The 22,379-nt window shown below is 38.9% G+C and overlaps 1 protein-coding gene and 1 long non-coding RNA gene across 3 annotated transcripts; one reads left to right on the forward strand and one right to left on the reverse strand.

Annotated features, from left to right (window-relative positions):
- The first annotated feature begins 10,725 nt into the window (after nucleotides 1–10,725).
- On the forward strand, nucleotides 10,726–12,658 carry LOC110870965. Of its 2 annotated transcripts, none has more exons than XR_004864864.1 (4): nucleotides 10,726–10,846; nucleotides 10,974–11,086; nucleotides 11,589–11,649; nucleotides 11,741–12,658. It is a non-coding gene; the product is annotated as an uncharacterized LOC110870965 (long non-coding RNA). The 2 variants fall into 2 exon arrangements; XR_004864865.1 differs by having other exon boundaries at nucleotides 10,727–10,751; nucleotides 10,927–11,086.
- Nucleotides 12,659–18,974: 6,316 nt separating this feature from the next.
- LOC110869764 lies at nucleotides 18,975–19,659 on the reverse strand. Its single transcript, XM_022118986.1, has 3 exons — nucleotides 19,479–19,659; nucleotides 19,246–19,353; nucleotides 18,975–19,171 (listed from the first exon to the last, which is right to left on the reverse strand). The coding sequence occupies exons 1-3, from the start codon at nucleotides 19,657–19,659 to the stop codon at nucleotides 18,975–18,977; spliced, it is 486 nt and encodes a 161-aa protein (XP_021974678.1).
- Between the last annotated feature and the right edge of the window lie 2,720 nt (nucleotides 19,660–22,379).

The raw sequence follows: 22,379 nt of genomic DNA on the forward strand, positions 1-22,379 counted from the left end.
GGTTGAGTTTCTAAGCTAAAACTATGGAAATGTATGACCAAAATGGTTATGAACGACTTACAGAAGTTGTATCTTGATTATGGAACAGAAGAGAATGCTAGGGAGCTCTTGGAATGATCAGATGGAAGTGTTTGAGTTGTGTGAATGTTGTAACCTCAACATTGCTATTTATAGTGCTCAAAGGACCTCAAGATCATCACAACTCAGCCTACATTTGATCATGGATCATGGGCAGGTGTCCCTAAGGTGTATGGGTCGAGTAGGGGGAACCCATGCCTCATTGATTGATGTTTGGTCGTTCAAAAGCTCCAAAAGGCATGTAGTTACAAAGTTTCTGCATCTGGGCGTCCCACGCGGCCCGCATGGAGATTCAGGCTCCCTTTAACGCGGGTCGCCTAAATCTAAATGTCAGAAACGTAATTACAGGAGGCTCGCGGCCCGCCTACACTTAACCGGTTACTTAACGCGGGTCGCGAGAGGCTCATTTTCCTGAAATTTTAAATCTTTTGAAATGATTACCAGAATCTTGCAATTAATAACGAAATCTTTCGTAATGATTCGCCTGACCTTTAGGTTTTAAAGGGGTAACTTTGCGGTTTGGCCCTCGGTTATTTACCGATAGGGGCCTCGTGTTATTTACCCGCATTATTAAGTCCCCGGTTTATTTATTAATTATTCAGAAAGCCTTGACTTTCATTACTGACGCTTTCAACCCTTCTTGTACGAATCCGATCGTAACTTTCTCGTTTCATAACGAAACTTCGTGAAATTTATATATTATATTCTAGTGAGCGTATAATACTGTTACACATCCTTGGGAACGTTAAAAGGTCACTCAGAGGTATAATTAAACATGTTGACACAGTTAACCCCTGATAGCTTGTAATCTCTCACTTTCTTTTGTGTTTCGCTTCCGTACGATACATGATACATTCGTTTGAAGGTTCAAGCATTATTTAGGGTTACTATACAGTATATTTACCCTTGTTGACATTTATACCCTCGAATTTATATACTTTCAAGGTTTGTCAAAATTAGTCCTTTATTTATTATAGATGCCACGTGTAATCAAATGACACGTGTTAACACATCATTGGACACAAAATTTCGAGGTGTTACATCCTCACCCCTTAAAATAAATCTCGACCCGAGATTTACTCAAATAAATAAGGGTATTTTTCTTTCATTGTTGCTTCGACTTCCCACGTATATTCAGGACCTCTACGAGCATCCCATTTGACTTTTACGATCGGTACGTGCTTTCTGCGAAGCTTCTTCACCTGTCGATCTTCAATCGACAAAGGTTTTTCTATAAATTTTAGGCTCTCATCTATATGCACATCTGTGTGTGGGATTACCAATGATTCATCGGCGAAACACTTTTTGAGATTGCAGATGTGGAACACGTTGTGAATTCCATTGAGCTCTTCAGGCAAGTTCAGTTTATAAGCAACTGATCCGACATGTTCAATGACCTCAAAAGGTCCTATGTACCTCGGACTCAGTTTACCCTTCTTGCCGAAACGCATCACCCCCTTCCAGGGTGATACCTTAAGCAACACCTTTTCACCTACTTCGAAGTGAAGATCCTTTCGTTTTGGATCGGTGTAGCTTTTCTGCCTATCACGGGCAGCCTTGAGACGTTCCCGGATCTGGACAATCTTGTCCGTCGTCTGGAAAACTATCTCTGGTCCTGATAATTGGACTTCTCCTACCTCCGCCCAACAAACAGGCGATCTACATTTCCTACCGTATAATGCCTCGAAAGGCGCAGCCTTTATGCTGGTGTGGTAGCTATTATTGTAGGAGAATTCGATCAGGGGTAGGTTCTTATCCCAGTTACCACCTAGATCGATCGCACATGCACGAAGCATGTCTTCTAGTGTCTGGATAGTACGCTCACTTTGACCGTCCGTCTGTGGATGGTAAGCCGTACTGAAGTTTAAGCGTGTGCCCAAAGATTGCTGGAAACTCTTCCAGAAATGAGATGTGTACCTGGTATCTCTGTCTGAGATAATAGACACAGGTATGCCGTGTAGGGCTACAATCTTATCAACATAGAGCTGGGCTAGCATATCGGAGCTATATGTCTCCTTGATGGGTAAGAAATGTGATGATTTAGTCAGCCTATCGACTATGACCCATATTGTGTCGTTTCCTTTCCTGGTTTTTGGTAACTTGGTTATAAAATCCATAGTTACACATTCCCACTTCCACTCGGGAAGTTCAGGCTGTTGTAGCAAGCCAGATGGCTTTTGGTGCTCGGCTTTGACTTGAGCACAAGTTAAGCACTTTGCTACGTGGGTGGCTACAGACTTTTTCAAGCCTATCCACCAATAATTTGCCTTTAAATCTTGATACATTTTGTCAGCACCAGGATGGACTGAGTATTTGGAACTATGGGCTTCCTGGAGAACAACATCTCGTAATCCTCCATATATCGGAACCCATATACGTCCATTCAGTCTAAGGATTCCATCCTTGCTAAGAGTCAACTGCTCCTCAGTTACTCCTAACTTTTCATTTGGATAATTAGCTTCCAACACAGCCTCTCGCTGTGCAGCTAGTATTCTTTCAATTAGATTGTTTTTGACCTCAATGCTCTTGGCATTGATTCGAATGGGTTTTACCCTTTCTTTTCTGCTCAAGGCATCGGCGACTACATTCGCCTTGCCGGGGTGGTACCTGATCTCACAGTCATAATCATTCAGGGTTTCCATCCAACGACGTTGCCTCATGTTCAATTCCTTCTGGTTGAACAGATGTTGAAGGCTTTTGTGATCTGAAAAGATCACAAACTTGATACCATAGAGGTAATGCCTCCATAATTTTAGTGCAAATACAACGGCACCCAACTCCAAATCATGGGTGGTGTAATTCTTTTCATGCACCTTTAGTTGCCTTGAAGCATAGGCAATCACCTTGCCCTTCTGCATAAGCACACACCCCATGCCTGTGTGTGACGCGTCGCAGTAAACCACGAACTCATCAGTACCTTCTGGTAATGTCAACACAGGAGCGTTGCTTAGCTTCTGCTTCAGGACTTCGAAGGACTCTTGTTGCTTTGGGCCCCATATAAACTTTTCTTTCTTCTTGGTTAAGGAAGTCAAGGGCGCAGCAATCCTCGAAAAATTCTCAATGAATCTCCTGTAGTATCCTGCCAATCCCAGGAAGCTACGAATTTCGGTAGGCGTTTTTGGCTCTTGCCAGTTCATGACTGCCTCTACCTTAGCGGGATCCACTTGGATACCACGCTCACTCACAACGTGCCCTAAAAACTGAACCTCTCTTAGCCAAAATTCGCATTTCGAGAACTTGGCGTAGAGTTTCTCACGTTGTAGTAATTCGAGAATGCAACGAAGATGCTTCTCGTGGTCAGCTTGGCTTTTGGAATATATAAGGATATCATCGATGAAGACGATGACAAATTTATCCAAGTATGGCTTGCAAACGCGATTCATGAGGTCCATGAACGCAGCCGGTGCATTTGTGAGCCCAAAAGGCATCACTAGGAACTCGTAGTGACCATAGCGAGTCCTAAATGCTGTCTTGTGTACATCTTCTTCTCTGACCTTTAGCTGATGATATCCTGACCTCAAGTCTATCTTCGAGAAGTAGCTAGCTCCTTGCAGCTGGTCGAATAGATCGTCAATCCTTGGTAAAGGATATCTATTCTTTATAGTAACTTTGTTTAGCTCACGATAATCGATACATAACCGCATCGACCCATCCTTCTTCTTTACAAAAAGGACTGGTGCTCCCCAGGGAGATGAACTAGGTCTGATAAAACCTTTCGCCAGTAGTTCATCCAACTGGGTCCTTAGTTCCTTCATTTCTGTCGGAGCTAATCTGTAAGGTGCTCTTGCTATAGGAGCTGTTCCAGGAATAATGTCTATCCTGAACTCCACTTGTCTATCTGGCGGTAAACCAGGTAGTTCTTCGGGAAAAACCTCGGGATATTCAGCGATGACAGGAAGATCCTCGATCTTCGGCTTAGGTTCTTCAATTAATACCTGTGCCATGTAAATTACACAGCCTCTGTTCAAACACCTTGAAGCTTTTAGCATAGATACGTCCTCGGGCAATCCGTACTGCGTATCTCCTCGAATGGTAAGCGATTCACCACTCGGAGTTGTTAAAACTATCTGTCTTTTGCCGCAGATGATTTGGGCCTGGTTACGAGATAACCAGTCCATGCCCAGAACAATGTCAAAACCTGCTAGTTTGAAGGGAAGTAGAGAGAGAGGAAAAGAATGGTTCTTAATGGACATTTCACATCCTTCTAGAATAGTAGAGACGGTCTCAATCGTGCCGTCTGCTAACTCTACTTCATATTTCACATCAAGGGTTTTGATAGGCATATTTAGTAGTTGGCAAAATTTATGGTCTACAAAGGATTTATCAGCGCCAGAATCGAATAGTACTCTTGCAAATATATTATTTACGAGAAAAGTACCTGTAAGCACATTGTCGTCCTGGACCGCTTCCTTTGCATCCATGCGAAAAACTCTCGCATTCGACTTCTTTGTCTCTTCCGCCTTCCTGGCATACTTAGGGCAGTTACTCTTGATGTGCCCCTTCTCATTACAACCATAGCAGGTTGCATCCTTTATCTTTTTGCACTCCACAGTTTTATGATCCTTGAACTTGCATAGTCCACAGGAAGGAGTCTTTGATTGTGACTGGGAGTTCGATGCAAACCTGCACTTCCCAGAGTGGGGTTTCTTGCAGATCTTGCAGTGGGGTCTTTCACCAGCTTGCCCCTCTTTCTTCGTCTCAGCCCCTTTCTTGCCTTCACCGTTTCCACGGTGCTTTTTCCCAGACCTTCGTGAGGTATCATCCTCACGTTTCCGCTTCTCAGACTCCTTGCTCCTTTGTGCCCTCAGACGGACAACATCTAATGTTAGAGACAAGGAGAGGTCAGTAACCGACCTGAAGGTCGTTGGCCTAGAGGCCTTCACACTGGCCTTGATCGCAGGCTCCAAACCCCCAATGAATCGGGCAATCCTTCGAGGCTCTGGTGTCACCAGATATGGCACCAGGCGAGACATTGTATTGAAACTTGTTAGGTATGCCTGACAATCCAGGTTCGTCATCACCAGTGAGACGAAGTCAGCCTCTATCTTCTCAACTTCATGTTGAGGGCAATAGTTTTCTTTTATGAGGGCAATAAACTCCCCCCATGACATTTTGTATAGAGCAGACTTACCTGAAGCCTGCACCAAAGCTCTCCACCATGCAAGGGCCTCGCCCTTAAAAGACTGGGACACAAACTTCACCACGTCCCTCTCAGCGCACCCGCTGATGTCCACAATCGTGTCCATCTCGTCCAGCCAAGTGATACAGTCGACAGCACCTTTCTCCCCTGTAAATTCCCGGGGCTTACATGATACAAAGTATTTGTAGGTGCAACCCTTTGCACCAGATGCATCAGTGTACTCGCGCTCGCGATGAACACTGTTTCCAGCTGACGAGTGTTTGTCGTCATCTTTCTTGGGTTGGGAAGGTGGTTTGGGTTGTGACTTGGCTTTTGAGGGTGGTTTTGTCACAGACCTGCTGTGGGTCTCGGTGTACTGACGATCCAATGCTGCCTGAACAGCTTCGTCAATTAGAGCTTTTAATTGTGCGCGGGTCAGATGCATCTGCGCGTCATCGTAATTATCTTCATTTGTGTGGCTGCTTTCCCCTATAGGATCCGCCATTGTGACTGGAATTTGTCACAGAAGATAACAAAAATTTATTTAGAAGATTATTATGGAATTGTCTTTTATGACAATTCGTTAACCATGGTAACAGAGACCATATCTGGTTAACTTATCATACATTTAATGTTAGGATCTGAATATATCCTATTGTAGCTATAACAATAATATTGGCGGCATAAAGCCTAATCATGAGGATGTTTTATAATATTAGCCGAGATTTCAGAGAATCAAAGACTTGGAGGTTTGAACCGTAGTTATTTACCTCTTTTTGGCAGGGAGTCATAGACCACCACTGTCCTTTGTCTTTTTGTAAGACGATTATTGTGGCCCATAGGCACTACATCTCTAATGGATGTTTCAAAAATATTGGCCCGTAGGCACTACACCTCAAATGGATGTACCACATCACTAATTGATGTTTTAATAATATTGGCCCGTAGGCATTACATCACTAATGGATGTTTATAGACAATCATCTTTATTGATGACTTAACCCATGACTTATAAATCATTTAGTTGGGTTTTTAGAATCCTAAAAAGGATTATTGTATAAGAATGACGTGTGTGATTTTTAACGAATCACATCTGCCATGATTGTCAACTTGCTTGCAGAGGTTAACAGGGAGTCTGAATCTTTTAATTAAGTCATACCGTCTTGGCCGGATCTTAAAAGACACCAGGCTAGGTTTCACTTTTAAGATTCTTTATTTAGGCAGATCAATTAAAAGGAATGGTTTTGATATTTTGTATTTATTAAAACAAACTCTTAACATACATTCCATAGATTTAAAATACAATCACACATTGCCCTAAACGGGTCTTTAAAACAATACATACCCTTATAAGGGTTAATGAAAGATAGGTCCATACAAGGACTAGTACATGACATGTGTCTTTGTAGGATTTAAAATATGATAAGTTCAAGTAAGGACTAAAATATGATAAGTGTCCACGCAGGGACTTATTTCAAAAGTAGAAATTACATTATTATAACCGTAAGGGCTAATGGTCACGCTTCTTTTTCTTGCCCTTTAGTAGGTTAGCCAAGCCCTTGAGAAATCCTCGGTGGCTCTTTTTCTCTTCCTCAAACTCTCTCTCCACACGATCTAGTCGTTGGAGTATCTCTTCCTGCTCAGGAGGAGAGAAACGTGGTTGTGGTTGAGGAACTGGAGGTCTTGGAGGTGCTGGATACCCATGAGCTGAGTAATCCGGTATGCCTCTATTCCCGTCTGGGTAGCGTGCGTTATACCTTGACGCTACCGTATATGGGTTGCGTTCGTAATTGTAGTTGTAGTGAGCTTGCGACGTTGGCTCAAACGGGTTGTAAGCCGTTGCGTATGGAGGTAATGGGCGGTCATTCCCAAATGGTGGCGAATTATGTGCCACTGGTGCTGAGTTCGCCTCTTGAGCTGGGCTTGAAGGCCCTTCCTCCGGTACAGATGGATAGTGGCTACCACTAGAGTGTCGAGGGGTACTGAAATGGAATTCCCCTCCACGGGTAGACATTCTTGCGCCTGATCTTCTTCGCCTTGGCGGATCGGGCATTACTGGTTGAGTAGTTGGGGGAGGCGGTGGCGTCACTGCCTCGAAGTGCGGATCCTCAGAAGGATCTCGTGGATGCTGCTGCTCCGATGTTTGATGAGATGGTGTGTAATACCACTCATGCTGGTCAAACAAGGCCATAAAGCTGTCTGGGCCTTGGTATTGTGGACCATGGTATGAAGATCCATCGGAGATTTCAATCGGATGCGTGGGCGTACCACGCGCTGGTTCAGTAGGATCCTCGTCTTCTTCCATGGGATCTTCAGAAAAATGGTCTTGAGGACCAAGCGGAACAAATCCACAAGGTTCTTGTATGTAGTCAGCCGGGTTGAACTGACCTCGAAAGTATGGGGTTGGATCACCAAAGGCACGGTGAGACACCGAGCGCTGTAGAGGTATGTAAGATGGCTGGGGGTTGTTCGGATCGTTCTCGGAGTCCGGTCCGAATGAGTGCCGATAGGATGGTGTTGAACTGTGCGAAGTTGAGTGCCTTGCTGGCTCGTACAGGTCTCTTCGTCGTTGGGGTTCTTCGCTCCTTGTCATTGAAGGAGGTCTTGTACCTGACGGTCCTGCTTCGTGATCGTTATGGGTAACGATCTCTCCTCGGCCTCGTCTTCCCCTTCCACGTCCGCGAAAGATACACTACAACAAAAATGGCTTTTTAGGACCTTTTCTGTGGAACGCTTGTTAAAGAGGGTCCTAAAAAACTATTTAATAGGACTACTGAACTTTTGAGGTCCTTTTATAATATACTCTACTAAACCGGTGTCCTAAAAAACTATTTAATAGGATGGATGATTTTTTTGGGTCCTATTATCATATAATTTAATAGGACACTTAAAACGTAGATCCTAATAAAGTACTATATAAGACATTTAGTTGTTAGCGTCCCATTATGTGGTATTGTATTAGGACACTTGATCATCTGGGGTCCTATTATAACATAACCTAATAGGACACGTTGTAGTTAAGTCATAAATGTTCAGTGTTATAGGACACTTGACACTTGGGTCTTATAACTTTAAACTTTATATGACGCTTAATCATTGTGGTGTTATTATAATACACCGTAATAGGACACTTGATATTTGAGTCATAAAACATTAGTTTTATAGGAAGCTTATTCGCTAGAGTTTTATTATAATATAACTTAAAAAGACACATGACACTTGGGTCTTATAAATTTAACCTTTATAGGACGCTTAATCATTGTGGTGTTATTAACTTATTATAACACACTGTAATAGGACACTTGATATTTGAGTCATAAAACATCAGTTTTATATGACGCTTATTCGCTAGAGTTATATTATAACATAACTTAATAGGACACTTGACACTAGGATCTTATAACTTTAACCTTTATAGGACGCTTAATCATTATGGTGTTATTATAATACACCGTATTAGGACACTTGATATTTACTAATGTGGCTAAAATTTTATACATATGGTTATGTATATTATTTTATGTGACCAAAGGTTATACAATATCTACACTTAAAATTTAAAAAAAATCATGGGCCTTTACATAACATTCATCACATCATTGTCACTTTGTTTATTTTCGTGTGATGAAATATTATCAAATGTTATGAAAACATATGAGATTAAATGTTAAACTTACAACATATTAAAAAATTTCCCAAAATTATTTCATTCTAAAACTTCCCACCAAAATATTTATCCTAAAATTTAAATTTCCCTCAAAATATTTAGTCCTAAAACTTCCCACCAATATATTTCATCCTAAAACTTCCCACCAAAATATTCATTCTAAAAGTTAACCTTACCCCAAAATAACTTCCCCCAGAAATATTTCATTCTAAAACTTCCCACCAAGTATTCATTCAAAACTCCCCTCTCAATTAATATTCTCATTTGAAAAATTTATATTAGTTAATATTATAAAACAAAAAAAAATATTACTACATATTTAAAATTTTATGCTATTATTAATGTTATATATTCTAACCATATGTGTTTTCTTCTTAATAATATGTAAGAGTATGTATATTAGTTACGTTTATATACGTTTTTAATGTATGCAAAATTAGTACTAGTGCCAAATTTCTCGTACCGAATTATTTTCGGTACCCACTTTTTGGCGTTTTCGGTACGCTACCAATATTATACCGAGTTTAATTTTCAAATACCGGTAACGTAGAGTATCGTACCGAACATTTTCAGTACCGGTACCTGTACCCATAGTTGACGATTTTCGGTAGCGGTATTTTCGTATCGATACTGAGCTCATCCATAATCATATATGTATTAATAGACCATATTGGGACTTAATCGATCACAATGGTCAATAGTGGGTCATATATGTGTGTTAATGGACCATATTGGGCCTTAGTGACGTGTCCGTGGGGTATGGTGGGACGGGGGTTTGGGGCATGGATTGACATGTGGAGTTCAACCCCCCCTGCTGGTGAGTGACGTATCCGTGGAGTATGGCGGGGCGTGGCTAGCCCGCGTGGCTTGGCCAGGTTTATTAAAATAAAAAAAACCTAAAATTAAAAAATACACACAAGATTTAAAAAAAAGCCTAAAATTTTATTAAAATTTCCTAAAAGTTACAAAATTCTACAAAAAAAAGGATTACAAAAAAAACCTAAAGCGTTAGGTAGATTTCGAAAAGGGCGAACTTGTCAAACAGCTTCCGCTCCTTGCCCTGGAACTCGATGTTGGCCACCGCCATCCGGTCTTCGTGACTTATCTCACCGCCCGGGATGTTGTCATAGTAGGCTTTAAAACGATCGAGCTTCAGTCGTAGCTCGCGCCACTTGTGTTGGCACACGTTTAAATTGTGCCGGTCATTTACCACGTTGTGCCGATAGCTAGCGAAAACTTCCGGCCAGTAACGGGTTTCACCGGGTTGGCGGTCCTTCATCGCGTCCACGACGCTCGTGACAAGGGCTAGCTCTTCCTCGTGCGTCCAAGAGGCCATCGATCAAGTGTTTATGGGTAGCGGTTCGGGTAGGTGACTTGGGTTGGGGTAGCGATGTGGACGACCGGTGGGGTTGGGGGTTATATAGCGATGTGGACAGGTGGGTGGGTGAACCGTTTGGCTTGGCCAAACGGTTATATTTTAAAATTTAAATATGGCTTGCTATGCCCTAGCCAACAAGCCAATAAGAGCCGGCCACATAGGACCGCTAGGCATGCCCAATGCCCGGGCTAAATCTCTGCCCAAGGGGCCACGCCGAAACTCAAACCCACCCAGAGTGATGACTTAGGGATTTTCACCCAACCCACACCCCAACCCCTGCCCCATACCCCATAGACTCTAAAGCTACGAGCTTAAAAGATGGCGGTCGAATTCAAAATTAAAAATTTCAATGGGCGGTCAACTCCAACAGAAATCAAAATGAAAAATGAAGAATCTTTCTTATCGCAAGATTGATTGTGTTTCACTTTCTCTTTCTCCCATAACTTGAAGCTCATGGCTTATGTGTGAAGAAATTCAGTCTAAGAATCATTCTTAGGGTTCAAAACCTGGTAAAAATCATTAATCACCCTGATCAATCTTTTGAACGGTCGTTTGTGTTTACTTCTTCATGGTTTATTCGTCCTCTGTTCTACTTCACAACCTTGTAAGAAAATCTAAACCTAATGGTGTTTGATTCGTTTTTTTTTTTTTTTTTTTTTTTTTTTTTTTTTTTATCTTTTATAGCTAATCTTCTGCTATCTCAAAAAACGCTATGGGATTTTTACAATTAGAACATGAAGCGTCAAGACGAAAGTCCTCAGTGAAAATTAGATCTGATTTGTTACAATCAATCAAACTTGGTGTAGTTTCCTACCTAAGTTTCAAGCGGGTTCTATTTCTAAAGGTATAGATCTCTAATCTTGCACCAATTACTGTGATTTCTGAGCCCTAATTTGTGTTTTAATTTAAAGTTTTATTTACATTTGCTTGTTTTTCTCAAATTATTTATGAATGAACCGAAAGCCCAAAGTTTGTGATTCAAAACTGGAAGATTGCTGGTTTAATTTGATGGGTTTGTTTTTGAACTTGTAGTTTTTATGTACTGCTGATCTTGTTTGTATCTCCAAAAGTGCAGATTTCACTGGCTCAGCGTATTTATGCTTGTTACTCCTGGTAACCATAAATGTTTTTCTTCTAAAAGTTCTTTTTACTCTTTCAAAAGTTATAAAATTAATATATGTATCTGTATATATACGGTTGATCCATATACATTGTGTTCTACTGAATAAATTTAGAACAAAAGTCTATAGTGTTAAAGCAAGAACTTTTAACTCTATTATTTTTGTTGGTGAGTGTGTCAAAATATATATTTTCCTCATATATGAAGAATTTTCCCAACATTTCAGGTGAATGAAAAAACAACCCGATAAAATCAGAAATTCTTGGAATCTCCAAGTCAATATTAAGGTCAGCATAAGTTTCATTTTATCATTCAATCCCAATTTATCTATCGACTCTAATCTCTGTTATGACATTTTACTAACATAGTATATCACAGGGGAAAAAAGTATGAGATCAAAGGGTGGGTTTGCACAAGTATACAAGGCCTTTATCAATAGTAGTGGAGACGACGTCGTCACTTTGAAGGTAAATAATACGTTAATTAATCTATGTGTTTTTACAACCATGGTTTATGAGGAATGGTTTCTAACATTTAAGACTCTGGCAGATACAAAAGCCTACATAATAATCATGTTTGCTAGAAAGTGTGATTTTAGCTTAAAGATGCCAAATACAATCATGTGTTATTAGTTCAGTTAATGGTTGATTCCACTTTTACTTGAGGAGCTTATTTTTTCATAGGCTGATAAAATAACAATAAAGAATCAGAAATGGAGTGAGTTGAGTCGGGATAGTAATAGTACTAAGTTACAAATTACCATTGGAGACTTTATTTAATAATTCTTATCTTCAATTAAACTCCCAGAAAATAAAATATTCTTGTCTTCAATTGATTACCCAATTTGCCAAATTTTTTCTTATAAAGTTCTCAGTGTGGTTCTTGCATCTTCATAAATCATTATTAACTCATATATTTGCAGGTAAAAGTTGGTTTGTATCATGTTCTCAATCTGCACACATTATTTAACATGATGCTGATATCAAGCAATTAATCTTTTATGTTAGTATTTCATTATACTTAATCAACAATCTGAATTTCTGAATAGAATTGATTTAGAATGCATTGGTGCATCCATCGCATAGCCCTATCCATTCATCTCGGTATGTATTTGTTAAACTTCTGATACAAATAATGTTAATATCACGAACTTAATGCTTATTCATGGATGGTTTATTTGTAGGTAGTCCATGAGGATTGAGGACGCATGATGACACAAAATTTTATGCTTTCTTGTTTCTTTAATTACTTTTAATTTCTTTGTTAAGTGTTAAGACTTTATGTTAGATAATGTTAAATATAATGAAGTTTTATTTCTTTCATTAGTTGATGTTATACAATAACTATTAGGATGTTATATGTTGATGGTCAATTTATAAAATTGGTTTTATAATCTTATTTGGGATATTAGGACCATTTTCTTGATATTAAAGTAGTTATAAAGTTGCATCATAATGGTCATATAAATTAATTTTTAAGGACGCTTGTATGTGTATTAAAAGATTAAAAGTAGGTAATCACATATTAGAACATTGTAAAAGTGTCCTAAATTGTTTTTTTTAGGACGCTATTTAAGTTGTCTATAGACATATTATGCGACCATAAAATTGGTTTCATAATCTTATTTGGTATATTAGGACCCTTTTCTTGGTACTAAATTAGCTATAATGTTACATCATAAGGGTCCTATCAATTAATTTCTAAGGACGCTTGTAAGTGTATCAAAAGATTAAAAGAATGTAAGCCCATGTTAGAACATCGTAAAAGTGTCCTAATATGTTTTTATTAAGACACTATTTTGGTTGTTCAAAGACATATTATGCGACCATAAAATTGGTTTCATAATCTTATTTGAGATGTTAGGACGCTTTTTTAGTTCCGAGACTTATTACGACCCCTTTACATGAAACGCTTTTACCGTTGGTCCTATTAAATGAAAGGTCCTATAAAATAGCATTTTAGGACGCTTTTGCACGTACTAAAAGCCCATTTTTCTTGTAGTGATAACAGGTGGCATTTTCCTGCTTCAAAACTTATTAAAAATCATAATAAAAATAAAAATTTAAAGACAAAAAGGAGTGTAAACCCGAATTTGTCCTAAGTTATTGTCTAGACTCAAGTATGTGCAATTGTGTCATTGAGATTAAACACATTAGGGTAGTGTTTAATTCACTCAACGTTGGCTCTGATACCAACCTGTCACACCCCGATTTTCACATATATCACCGGTGGGCCCGGTGGGGGATTACCGTGACGATGTTGGCAACAATAGAGTCAAACCACACAATTATATAATGCACAGCGGAAGCTTAAAGTTTAATATATACTTCAACCTCTGATGGTAATATCAAATGTATTACAGAAGTCGAAAGTATCCACAGTTGGATCAAAATAATAAAATAATGTCCATTCAGATACGGCGTCAAGCTTGCGAGACTTATCATGACGCTTGGAAGCTAATACCAGCCAATTTACGTTTAGCACCTGCACTTAATCTTTTTGGGGAAAATACGTCAGTTTACACTGGTAAATACGTTCAACTGACTCATTTTAAAATGTTTATTAAAATTGATTTGAATGCACAAGGCACAAACTCTTTTATAACTTGGGAAAATTCATAATGATCTTGTGAACGTTTTACATGTTCTTTTATGCGTTCAGTAGCCCGGGTCGTGCCGGGTTAAAGATTTATTGACACACCACATTTGCGTAAAACCATAGTATAAAAACCAACGGCTACGTCTTTTAAAAATTATATGTCGACAATATATACCGGGTGTACGCCTACACCGGGATGTCGCTGGTCGTGGCCATTTCGTAAAATGATGCCAAGGATATCCGGGACAACGGTCAATAACCCCCCAAAGGCTTGTAAGAAACAAAACTGTTTAAATGAGCCGATCATATTTACTCAATTAACCACCTAAGCGATGGAATTATATAATGCTCAATCAAGCGGTATTAATATACCGTAACCCAAGCCCGTATAGGGGAAATAAGTCAAAAGTATTTACCTTTGCAAGTATGGTCCTTTTTATAGATTAAGTCACCGATAGCTTTTACTGGGCCTTCCTAATCTGGAACGAAGGTTTTAATTAACCTCTTAGAATCCTAACGGCCCTTATATTAGCCGTAGCTTAGACCGGTTGATTCCGATACATAGATATGGTTTAATCGCGCGAAGAGGCGAAAACTGAGAATGGAGTGTGATTCTGACCCGACAAGTTCAGAGACTTGTTTTATATGGGTTTAAGGTTCACACTCTGAATTTTGGGGTTCAAATAATATAATTTGACCCGTATCGGCTAATTGCATGAAAACTAGTTTCATGAGCCGAACCGTGCGCGCAATAGGCGAAACGGTTAGCCATAAGAGTCCTACGCTTATTTCCTAAGTCAATATGCCTTAAAAGTAATTTGGTATCAGTAGGATACCTTCCGTAATGCCCGTAACGAGTTTAAGTTATTATTATGCCCCGTAGGGGTTTTTCGGTCATTTTAAAGGCTTTTAAAGGGGTTTTCGAGTTCTACAGGAAATCTGAGTTTCCCGAACAGTTTATAAAGTCTAAAATACTTTATTTATCATTTAAAATCAGTAGCAACTGGAATCGGGTCAAGAGACCTTGTAGAACTCCCGTTTTGGCCGAAAAGGGCATATTCGGTAATTACCGAACCGTAGCCATAACCGCAGGTTATGAGCAAGGTAAAAATTATTAAAAATCTTTAAAATTCCCAAAATATTATTTTAATACAGTGGGTAAAAGTTTTGGTGACGAAATCTTGGTTTAGATAGGCGTTATGCTAATTGCGCCGTTAATTACAAAAGTTTCTTAAAAGTGCGCCTTTTAGCATAACTCTCATTCTAGACCTCGGATTGACGTGAAACTTTAGGGACATGCTTATAAATTAATAAGCAAGGTTCTGGTCTGTTCACGTGTCCGAAATACTCGTTTTATTTTTAAAAGGCCATTACGGTCAACTTTTAGGCGAATGACGGAAATGCGCAAAAGGCTCGGATAACTTATGAACCGATCACAGAGGTTTATACCAACATGTGACCTGGTCCTAAGAGAGTCCTAAGGCATATCTATACCTCACTAAAACGGGTCAGAACTGAAGTCAAAGCAAAAGTCAAACTTTTGCGACATTCGGCTCCAAACCGGGTCAATATAGCAAACGGTCGATTCAAACAAGTTCAAACAAGTTTATACACTTATTATCATGTTTTATGATTATCAAAACAGGTTCCATAACATGTACATTACAGATTATGCATAAATCGCTAAAATAGCTTTCTGTTGACTTTTTAACCGCACGTTTGACTCGATATTTGACATAGTTAGAGTGGTGATCAGGGGGAACCCTTTTAGAGGTTTATTACCCACATAAATACCAACTCATAACCACTTTTGATTCGTCATAAGACTGAACCATTTGCAAGATATTGTAATGACAACCGTTAGTTACGACGGTTGAGTTTCTAAGCTAAAACTATGGAAATGTATGACCAAAATGGTTATGAACGACTTACAGAAGTTGTATCTTGATTATGGAACAGAAGAGAATGCTAGGGAGCTCTTGGAATGATCAGATGGAAGTGTTTGAGTTGTGTGAATGTTGTAACCTCAACATTGCTATTTATAGTGCTCAAAGGAGCTCAAGATCATCACAACTCAGCCTACATTTGATCATGGATCATGGGCAGGTGTCCCTAAGGTGTATGGGTCGAGTAGGGGGCACCCATGCCTCATTGATTGATGTTTGGTCGTTCAAAAGCTCCAAAAGGCATGTAGTTACAAAGTTTCTGCATCTGGGCGTCCCACGCGGCCCGCATGGAGATTCAGGCTCCCTTTAACGCGGGTCGCCTAAATCTAAATGTCAGAAACGTAATTACAGGAGGCTCGCGGCCCGCCTACACTTAACCGGTTACTTAACGCGGGTCGCGAGAGGCTCATTTTCCTGAAATTTTAAATCTTTTGAAATGATTACCAGAATCTTGCAATTAATAACGAAATCTTTCGTAATGATTCGCCTGACCTTTTGGTTTTGAAGGGGTAACTTTGCGGTTTGGCCCTCGGTTATTTACCGATAGGGGCCTCGTGTTATTTACCCGCATTATTAAGTCCCCGGTTTATTTATTAATTATTCAGAAAGCCTTGACTTTCATTACTGACGCTTTCAACCCTTCTTGTACGAATCCGATCGTAACTTTCTCGTTTCATAACGAAACTTCGCGAAATTTATATATTATATTCTAGTGAGCGTATAATACTGTTACACAGCCTTGGAAACGTTAAAGGGTCACTCAGAGGTATAATTAAACATGTTGACACAGTTAACCCCTACCCCTGATAGCTTGTAATCTCTCACTTTCTTTCGTGTTTCGCTTCCGTACGATACATGATACATTCGTTTGAAGGTTCAAGCATTATTTAGGGTTACTATACAGTATATTTACCCTTGTTGACATTTATAACCCTCGAATTTATATACTTTCAAGGTTTGTCAAAATTAGTCCTTTATTTATTATAGATGCCACGTGTAATCAAATGACACGTGTTAACACATCATTGGACACAAAATTTCGAGGTATTACAGCACGTTATATGACGCGTCAACCATACGAAAACGCGTGTTTCAACGTATTTGATCTAAAGCATTGTGGTTACAAAAGAAGCGGAATTGAACCCAAGTCGGTTCATTTAGTGAGGCTTCTACTTAACCACTACACAACCCTTATATTTGCATAAAGACTTAGCGCCATAAAAAAATACGATAACTCGAATTTATACCGTTGAATTAAAACATATTACATTTCACCCGACTTGTTTCTGAATGTATGCTAAATAAGCATGAAAACGTATTATAATTGACCAGACTCGTTTTCGAAAAAAAATTATGTTGATACGTTAATTTTTACCCTTATTGTTGAAACGTGAATTTATATTGACACACATACATGAATTTAAACTGATACATATACAGAAATAATCACGTAATAAAAGGCAATATAACAATTAATTTGTTTTATGAATCCTTGGATGACAACTGAACTAAAATGAAATTGTCATAAAATTGTCATTATTCTGTCATGTTACCAAATGTTACCAAAAGGCAAATGAAAGATAAAAGGTCGGCTACACCACCGACCTTTCATTTTAAGATTATATAAATGTGTACTTTCTTTTTGTTTATTCGTCTTTATACCCTTTTCCACTGTATACGATTTTTTTAATTAAATTATCTTTTTTTAAGGTTATGTATTATTTTTTAAATTATCTTATTTTATTAGTTTATTTGTTAAATGTTAAAAAAAAGTAGAAGATTAAAAATAAAAAAAATAAAATTGGTGGGTAGGATTATCTAGGACCATTCTCCATATGCTCTAGTTTTGTGGAATTGACCATCTTTGGGAGGACTATGACGTGACGCCTACGTGGCGGATCATCCTCCCTTGGAGGACCATCACCCTACCCTCTAGCCTTAAGTTGAACTGCAGAGAAACAAGTTCAGTTTTGGTCTCAACACTGCAAATGATCAGTTCATAACCCCGGGGAGCTACGATGTTTGGATTTCCATGAAGTCACAATCTGCATCAAAAAAGGAATCTTACCGAAGTTCCAGAAAATAAAACCAATAACCTCTAGCAAGATTACGGAAACTTTTATTCATGTTGCATATCTAGTGAAGTTGAACGAGGTTTCTTCATGTTGATGCATCTTGAAGTTGAACGCCACTTACCCCCATTTCACCACCACTAAAATCTTCTTAGCGGAGGAGTGAAATGGGCTTTATTTTGCTTACATCCGGGCGTCGTAATCTTTGCGGAGGAAGGAAGCATTGATTTGAGGGAGTAGAGCCTTTAGTCCATGCCAATATATCAAGTGGTGGAAGGGCTTGCATTTATCTTGAGAGATGGAAGTTCAACTTCTAGTTGGTGCAGAGTGAGACATTGGTGGGCAATGATAGGAGACCCACGAAACCTGAGTTCGATCCTTGAGCCAAACGGGTATTACCGATAATTTCACCGTCGTACCTACGGGTGGGTGGGTTACCGGGTTTTCCCCGGAATTGGTGGTGGACTTGGGTTACTCTCCGAGTACTCCGTTTGTCCAGTGGGTGCCCCGAGTGGCTGAGTGTGCTCGGATTGATTCTGTTGGTTGTTCAAAAAAAAAAAAAACAGCCTTTAGCCCACCCAATCCAGTTTATTACTCGTTTCACAACTGATAGGAGATAAAGGGATTCAATTTTGACAATGGGTTACCGATGACATTTAATTTCAATGATTGATCAACGAGGAATAGAGGAGCAGGACAGATCTTCATCAAAGTGTTTTGTTTGGAGACTTCAATCCAAGTGACATAGATATTAAACAAGAATACTAGCTTTGTCTGGATTGAGGTACAAAAAGTTTGGGATTTCCGTAGCTTTTTATATGCCATCTTAAAAAATGTGTTAAATTACTTTTTAGATTTATCATAATGAGTTGCAAAACGCTCTACCCGAGTCCTCCAATATCATGTTATGCAAAATGATGCACGTATACATGACGTTTCTCATTTTACTTTTTTCAAGTATCCTCGACGGCTGGGCGATAATAGACCATCTCTTTTTTAACACACTGAAAGCCCGCTCGATATCTTTTCTTGCTGACTCTTGTTTTTCTTTAAATGCATTCTTTTTTCGTCATCTGGACACAAAAGAGTTTTCACTAACGTCGCCCACTCCAGATAAATACCGTCTGTGAGATAGTACCCGTACTTATACTCCACGTCGTTTGCATAGAATGAAGTATCTGGTGCAACATCATCTATGACATCGTCGAAAAGATTCAAAGATTGTAAAACTACGATGTCATTGTTCGCACTGGGCATGCCAAAGTACGCAACATCCCAGGAAACCCGTGTATCCGCTGATGGGCCTCGTATAAAAGTGGAACGTCGGCAGCGGTTGGCATCCTCAAATATTGCCTCCCGTACAGAAAGATAACACCTAATAAAATAGTGTTAATAAAAAAATAATAACAATAAAAGTAATAAACTGTAAATTAAAAAAATAGTAACAATAAAAATAATAAACTATAAATTAAAAAAATAATAACAATAAATAAAAAATACCTTCACATAAATTTTCAAGAGAATCACGACACATTCTAGACGACATCCTTAAATATTCATCCCACGCATCACTCCCTGTGCCATACGCTAGTTGCCTAATTGCTGCAGTACACTTTTGTATTCCAGAGAAACCAACTTTGCGACTAGCACTTTCTCTTTGTGTGAAAAAAAGGGGATTCATCCGCAAGATCATTAGAAATTTTTAGGAAAAGACGACGACTCATACGAAATCTACGCCTAAACTGGATCGTACAACGGATTTTCACAAAAATAATCTTGCATTAAACGTTCATAAGCACCTAACCGATCTTATTCAAGAGTCGGTTGTCTGGTACGCGATGTAGAGGATTGGGCTTCTCCTCGCAAATAATTAATCGTCTCGTGCGTAATTGCGATAATCATATCGTCAAGAATACCATCGGATGAAAAGCTCGACGAATCGGATGACATTCTTAAAAATGATTGGGTAGAATTTATGTGTTTTTTGTGATTGGGGTATGTTTTAGTTTGTGATTAGTGTGTTTTTAAGTTTGGGATATGTTTGTATATATATTTGAATTATTTTTTTAAATTCGCACTTTTAACAATGGTCATTTTGACTAACTACCATCGATCAACTCAAAAAAACCTTCGTTAACGTGCTCGCGAGAGATGGATGGCACTCCCTTTTAAACATGAAGGTGTGGTGGATGGCGCCCCGGGGGCGCTATGGAGGGTGATGTGGCGAGGTTGCGTTAAGCCAAACCTGTCACACCCCCAAATTCCACATGCGGAGTACTACTGCGAGCCGTGTGTCTGACCAGGATTAAGCCGCCAATCATATTGAACAATAACAATAATAAATAGTTTTACCAAAACCAATATGATTAATGACAAATAAAGTCTAAGTCCAAAGTCTTTAGTTTGAAAACAACGTTTAAAGACAATAGCGGAAGCATACGTTAAACAGTTCACGCATAAGTTTCAAAAGTTTATAATTATTAAAGAACCTGACACGGGTTAAGCAACTACTACACTCCCCAGTTACAAGCTCCTGATCCATCACTGATTACATGCAAAGCATGCAGTAGGATGTCAACATAAAGTTGGCGAGTTCACGAGTTGTCCAGTTTTAATTTCGAAAACGTAAATTGTTTGATAATGTATTTATAATCACGTTATGGGGATCTGCCCCATCTGTAAACTCACTGAACTGTAGATACCGAATACTGGTGACGTTTAAGTTGTTGTGCCCCAAGTCAATGTCTATCATCATTGACCAAGTTGCAAGGCCTACTAGTTCACGCCCGATCCCCCCGGTCACGGTGTGATGTTTATTAAACCTAATAGTGCTATCAACTAATATCTCGTTCGCCCCCGGCAACTAATCGGTATTGTAAATGGGGACTTCATGATAGAGTTTTATTTAGTTTGCTAAGACATGATTTATAAATATTTTCCAAACATCCCCCCCCCCGGGAATAGTAGCTAAAAAAGTATCCTTCTCGAGTATAGAAGTTCGTCCGTGTCCCCCCCAGGACGCATGCTTTTAGTGTGTGTGAACTCACCTTAGTTTGCTCAGCAGATAGTTTACTTGTTTTTTTTAGTAGTTGGTCAATCTCGTCCTATTATAGTTATCATATATAATTAGGCTCCTATTCAAATATCGTCACATATACAAGTACTTAACACGTAACACATAAGGGTCATATATCACATAATAACCATACGGGCCAGGTATAAGTATATTTCCTACATATACATTTTGAAGTTGACGGAATAGTGCCAGGCAGCTTGCCTGGCACTTCCCTATTGGATCAATCCATTTTAATTTAATTTTATTCCTAACTTAAAATTACGGTTTCGTCCTTTGTTTTAAATTACGTTTTCGCTCCTAATTCAAAATAAAATTATATTTTTGCCCTGGCTCAAAATTTACGCTTTTGCCCTCAGTTCAAAAACCCATTTCTAATTCTATTCCCAGTTTAAATTTACGGTTTCACCCTTCTTCTAAAATTACGCTTCTGCCCCCTTCAAAATAAAAATATTTTTTGCCCCTAGCCCAAAATTACGATTTTGCCCCCACCTCAAATTTACGTTTTCGCCCACAGTTCAAAATAAAATTATGTTTTCCCCCATAGCTCAAAATTATGATTTTTGCCCTCAGTTTAAAATTATGATTTTGCCCCCAGTTCAAAATATTTTTACGATTTTGTCCTCTGTTCAAAATTACAGACATGTTATTGTTTTAATTTTTTTTTAGCAAAACTATGGTAGTGTTTTCGTTTAATTGGTTGTCTCGATGTATTTTTTTAGATCGTGTTATAAGTAGTATGTACAAGTAACCTAAATACATGCATACATGTTATGAAACTAAGAAATATTTTATTTAACGCCCCGCAACGCGGGCGGGCATAGTTGTAATTTTTATTCGTCCAGACCTACCTGGTACATGCTCATTTGTTCTGAAAAGTTACAATTTTGCTCCCAGTTTAAAAGTATAGTCTTTACATCGTTTTAGTTTTTTTTACTAAAAGTATGTAGTGTTTTTGTTTTAATTGGTTGACTCGATGTAATTTTTTTTTGAGATCGTATTATAAGTAGTATGTACAAGTAACAGAAACATAGACATACATGTTATGAGAGAGAAATATTCGGCTTATCGCCCCGCAACGCGAGCGGGGCAAAAACTAGTTTAACACAAATCATACCTCGTAAACAGTAACATGAATATTCTAACAATTTGTGCGGTTCTTTAGTAATTTTACATTATACACTTAATTCAAGGGGTGTACGACCCATTTAAGTCACTAGCCCATTAAGAGAGCATACAATCCAAAGACGTGATTCAATAGCGAATTGTGTGTCCAATAATGAGTGTGCGACGATAACGTGGTGTGCGACCATGAGAATGTGCGGATT

Source organism: Helianthus annuus, chromosome 8, assembly GCF_002127325.2.
Source record: "Helianthus annuus cultivar XRQ/B chromosome 8, HanXRQr2.0-SUNRISE, whole genome shotgun sequence".
NCBI lineage: Eukaryota > Viridiplantae > Streptophyta > Magnoliopsida > Asterales > Asteraceae > Helianthus > Helianthus annuus.

Coding starts and splice junctions, on each gene's coding strand:
- LOC110869764 (XM_022118986.1), bottom strand. CDS start 19,659: ATGAATCCCCTTTTTTTCACACAAAGAGAAAGTGCTAGTCGCAAAGTT. Junction 19,354..19,478: donor TCTTGAAAATTTATGTGAAG/GTATTTTTTATT, acceptor CTATTTTATTAG/GTGTTATCTTTCTGTACGGG. Junction 19,172..19,245: donor CGGGTTTCCTGGGATGTTGC/GTACTTTGGCAT, acceptor ACGATGTCATAG/ATGATGTTGCACCAGATACT.